At 42.6% G+C, this 5,491-nt stretch overlaps 1 protein-coding gene across 1 annotated transcript; it reads left to right on the top strand.

Moving 5' to 3' along the window:
* The first annotated feature begins 234 nt into the window (after nt 1-234).
* LOC124291796 (achacin-like) lies at nt 235-5,270 on the top strand. Its single transcript, XM_046728865.1, has 6 exons — nt 235-273; nt 578-966; nt 2,093-2,191; nt 2,838-3,044; nt 3,329-3,443; nt 4,112-5,270. Exons 2-6 carry the CDS (start codon nt 761-763, stop codon nt 4,790-4,792), a joined length of 1,308 nt encoding a protein of 435 aa, XP_046584821.1. The 5' UTR covers nt 235-273; nt 578-760; the 3' UTR covers nt 4,793-5,270.
* The last annotated feature ends 221 nt before the right edge of the window (nt 5,271-5,491 follow it).

Raw genomic sequence — 5,491 nt, 5'->3', positions numbered from 1 at the left:
GTTCAGTGGATGTACGAAGTGCATCAGAAAGGGTCGACCTCTTCTGTCAGGGTACCTTCGTTTTCTGTTGACGTACGATATGCATCAGAAAGAGTCGACCTTTGTCAGTAGCTCCGTGGGGGAAATGGTTTTGGTGGTTATGAAATTAATAATCTGCTCCAGTAAGTACGGTGACCAGCACATTTGTCATTGGGTTTCAAATCAATTTACTTAAAATCATCTTTTTGTTTACAGATACCATGGCAACCACAAACTCTACAAAGGCAGAAGACGGTAGGTTCTATACAGACTGTATTTTAACAATATTTTGTTGCTACCAGAATTGTATCCTCATACAATTATTTATGACCGAGTTTACCGTTGTATATAGTTGCCCTACAATCACATGTGTATGACGCACATGTCAACAAGACATGTCACTGTAATTCCAACATTTATTGAAATCTGCAACATGTTTGGATCATGTAGGTCAGGTATTAACCTGCAACCAAAATTCATGGTTCCATTTTCGTTTCATTTGGGGACACTGAACAAAGAAATGAATAAACTGATTCATGTACTAATTGTGTATTTTTAGAGACCACCGACTGTATCGACGTTGCCGTCATCGGCGGCGGTATCGGGGGCGCCTACACGGGATGGAGGCTGAGGGACAGAGGTCTCTCCATCTCAGTGTTCGAGTTCTCGGACCGAGTCGGGGGGAGACTCTTCACTGCCGAGCTGCCTGTCGCCCCGGGGACGTATCTTGATTTCGGGGGGGATGAGGTTTCTGGAGAAGCATAGTATTCTTTTAGATGCAGCAAGTGCGATGGGATTAAAGGTCATTCCATTTGATGTACATGGCGAGAGGGGCCATACTCACTGGTATCTGCGTGAGACACACTTGGGTCAAGCAGATCTGGGAGGATGCAAAACACCTTACAATCTAAACCCAGATGAAAGAAAATCTCCAGAAGCCCTCATACGGTAAGATGAAGGAGAATACATTTGCACATATGGTTCTGCTATGTTTTCAAATGTACAACAACAACCAAGCAATTGAACTAGTTGCCGAAAAACAATTCGCATGCACAATGGAAACTGTGACATTGTTTTTTCATGTTAGCTCACCTTAGCTATGAACTGTTTGTTGGTTGCTGCTTGTGTTTCGACAAATCTAATGACACTGCGTCTGAAACCGCTAGGACAATGGAGATGAAATCGGTATCTTCCATTCTCTCACTTGCTGTTCTAGTCACTGCTGCTTTTGCAAGTCTCATATGTTGGCGTTTTGTTTGACCTTTACTTATTGACTTGTGCAGCGACCCGTGAAGACCCGGCTTAGAACTGGTCTTTAGTAACCCATGCTAAAGGGATCGGGTTGTCAGACTCGCTGACTTGGTTGACACATGTCATCGTATCCCAGTTGCGTAGATCGATGCTCATGATGTTGATTACTGGATTGTGTGATATAGACTAGATTATTTACAGACCGCCGACATATAGCTGGAATATGGTGGGTGGGGCGTTGAACACCCAACCAACCAACCAACCATCTTGTGCAGCCTGGACATTTCCTGGTCAGATATTACTGGACAAGTTATATGTGGGTGTCGTTGTACAAGGTGATCATAACTGTCACACTGTATCTTAGGATTATCTCAGGTGCTTTGTGCAACGGCGCCCTGGGCCTAGATTTTCGAAGCTCTCTTAGCGCTAAGATAGTCGTAAGTTAATATTAATGTATGGCACTTACGACTATCTTAGCGCTAAGAGAGCTTCGAAAACCTAGGCCCTGGTTTCAACCAGTCGTGACCACGGTTTGTTTAATACGTTTCCAGTCCACATTAAGCATGGCCGCCACATCAGCCATATGTATTCCGAATCGTTAACTGAAGTATAAAGTCTAGACCACCATAAACCTGGAAAGATTTACACTGCATTGAGGTTGTGTCATGATAAATAGTGTACCTTTCAAACATAACAGCTGGCAAAGAAATGTACGAAATACATAACACATGAAATAGTAATAATACTGTTTGCAGTATTTGTACTTCTACAAAAAGAATGGATAGATTTGTTATTCATATATAGTGCGTTGTCTCGCACGTAGGGACATCTTCACCAACAACACCAACGTATCCAGCATCAAGTATCCGGACGAGATGTACACGTTGACGACTAATGACGACGTTCCAGTGTACAAGATGAGGTCTGTAGTAGATAATGTAAAATAAACGTTCGGTATACATTAATTGAACATGGTCATGACATGCTCAGAACTGAACGTTCTCTGTGTTGAGCAGAGATTTTCCATGATTATGAAATGTTTTGTCGCTTGTGTTTAAGCACATGTTGTGTAGGATACAATTATTTTTTGCGATTCGTATGTACAAGCAACAACGCCCATTCCACAGATATGTTTGTGCAAAGCAGGACCGCTAGCATAGGCCAGCCTTCATGTATCGCTATCTTAGAGGGATGAACACTTGTTCACGAACAGGTGAGCGTATCCTGCCCCACCGGTTGCTCTCTTAACAAACACATGCAAGGGCAAGGAAATACAGTAACACACGGTACATAAAAGTCAAAATTGGGAGTAGCATCATGCATCATTATTGTCGCTGATGCGTCAAAATAAAAAAATATCCTCCACATTTCTGGGGTCTTGAATGTTGTAACCTTGATGAAGCAACTTCTGTACAAGAGTCGCCCGACCCTCTTTGGAATATCGACAGAAAAATCACGTTCAATTGTACCTCGATGAGAAACTTCTCGATACTGTCGATCGTCATTAATTATTGACACGTATATATTTGCACCAAAAACTCATATCTATATAATTTGCTTTTTTTCAGTCAGTCCGACTTTTATAGCCGTTACGCTACCATGGAGGCATTCCGTTATTTACAAGGAACTATGTACTGGTGCATTGACGAACAACGGACGCCGCTGTTCGGACTGAAATTCGCAAACGAGCCCCCGTCATCTGTTAAAACAATACAGGGTGGAATGGGGAAACTACCCACAACGCTCATGGATAGATTCTTACAAACAAGCAAAAGGTGAATGTTGTATAAAAACTAAAACTTGACAATGCACAAGTGGCAAGATGTATTACCAGTTTTACATTTTGAGAGCGAATTTCACGCCTGTATATGACATTATATTTCTTTCATTCAAAGTGAAGCACAATTGTTTCCCAAATGGCCCCATGTTCAATAACTTAACTGTACTACCAATGACGCTCCAGCCACAATTTCCACCTGAACAGCCAGCTGATGAGGATGGAGAGGACGTATCTCCCAAAGTGGTCAATAAATAAACTGTATTATATTTTAAACTTCAGCCACAGTCTCCGCCTGAACCACCAGCTGGTGAGGATGGAGAGGAGGCAGGCTGGAGGCTACAACCTCAGATTCAGGAAGACCCAGACAAACGATGGTGTCACAACACCTGTTACGGTACCAGGGCAATTTTCACTCAAGCTATCAATTATCATAGAACTCAAATGGGTCGATACCGTCGGCAGTAAGATATAAAACAGCCTTTTACATGTATATCAGAGCAAGAGTGAGTGAGTTTAGGTCTACGCCGTTGTAGCAATATTCCGGCAATATCACGGCCTGGGGACACCAGAAATTGGGCTTCACACACTGTATCCATGTGGGAGAATCGAACTCGGGTCTTCGGCGTGACGTAGCGAACGCGTTAACCACAAGGCTACCCTAAACCCCCACCCCCTTGGTTTCAGAAAGAAAACCCACACGTCAACGTCAAAGAATATTCAGTCTCGATTATCCACAGAAACATATTCCATAGGAAGTAAAGACAAAATATCTGCCAAATCATTTGAATGACTCCAGGTGTCTGTCAACGGTTGACTCAAGAACGTAGTTTTTGTTTATACTATCAGTTGTTTAAACCCTCCTATTGAGGGTTGATCAGATCTTCGCGTCACATAGTGAGTGAGTGAGTTAATATTTAACGTCACATCGTCACATCACGTCACAAGAAAGTCACATAGTGTACGATATGTGTGATAATGAAATGGTGAATAATATATATGATATAATATTTAAATACTGGTCAATAGTGGATATTGGCTAACGGGGGACACTATGTTTTTCAGACGGACGGCAATGAGGTGACGATCTGCGCCAGGAGAGTCATTCTGGCAATTCCAAAGAATTGCTTAGCGAAAGTGGATTTTCCCACGTTCAGAAACAGTCCTGTTATTATGGATTGTATCAACTCTGTGTTTGACTACCCAGCTGGAAAAATATTCCTGGCGTACCCCTACAAGTGGTGGAAGGCCGTTTATCCCGACTCTGGCACAGCCAACAGTGATCTTCCACCCAGATACACACTAGACTGGTTTACTGGAGACAACGGTGTGGCGGTCATACTTGCCTCTTACCACATCGGAGAAACCACTCGATACTGGCGAGAACTGAGTCAGTTCGGGAAACCCATTCCGGGGAGTCTTCCTGGCGCTAACGCTGTTACAGACGTCGTCAAGGACAGAGTTGAGAAGTATCTGAGCCTCATCTACGATGTCAGCCAGTCTGATATTCCAGAGGCTCTTGGTGGCGGTATGATGCTGTGGGATAGCTATCCCTACGAGGCTGCCTTCCACTGCATCAAGCCCGGCTTCAGAGATGATGAGGTTGCTGAAATGATGATGAAGCCATCGCCTTCAGATGACGTGTATGTGGTCAGCAACTCATGGGTAGAGGGGGATCTAGGTTACTGGGCAGAAGGAACTTTACACACTGTTGACAGGGTGCTGGCTAAATATTTCAACGTATAGCACTATCTTCACATTCAGTTCCTTTTCCCAAGGATGGTCAATTGTTAGGTATTTTGTTAATTTGATATTTTCGGTAACCCTTGTTTGCCAGAGAAGCGTCTTCTTTCCTGGTGATGCATTTCGTCCATATTCCCCCTGTGTGAATTGTGTGCTATCGCAATAGTAGCTCATATTGTGCGATGATGTTCAAATGTTGACATTCAAGAAGTAATGTTTTCGTTTCTGATTCATCAACAACTGGTTAGTATATGTAACTGCTAAGTGTAACGCAGCGATACTGTCAGCCTTTAAGTAACAAATTAACATTTATAGAGTTTGAAATTCTTACGTTTTTTTCCATGTATGGTGGATTGCTGAGAGGGGGCTCTATTGTAGAATGTGTTCACTGAAAATTGAAAAGTTGAGGCCAGATGGAGATGAAGTTAATCCTTGTCATGATTTTTCGACTCTATGTTGTGTTTATGATTAGCGCCCTCAGTCTGAAAAGTGCCACGATGCTTGTCATATAAACATATAAGACAGCGGATTTTTCTTTTAATCTTTTCCTCTCTATTAATCTTTTTCAATGTATTTCGCAGCGAGTTCTTCAATCGATCACAGGCAACAAAAGCTCTTCTTGCCTGTAAAATATGCTGACAATATTCAGATGCATTGGAACAAATTGCAGTGTCTGACGTCGAGTAGAGTAGACGTTTTCGA

Source organism: Haliotis rubra, unplaced genomic scaffold, assembly GCF_003918875.1.
Source record: "Haliotis rubra isolate DU_JTF1 unplaced genomic scaffold, ASM391887v1 Scf5, whole genome shotgun sequence".
Lineage (NCBI taxonomy): Eukaryota > Metazoa > Mollusca > Gastropoda > Lepetellida > Haliotidae > Haliotis > Haliotis rubra.
The sequence above is the reverse complement of the archived record's forward strand: the minus strand, read 5'-3'. Positions and strand labels throughout refer to the sequence as shown.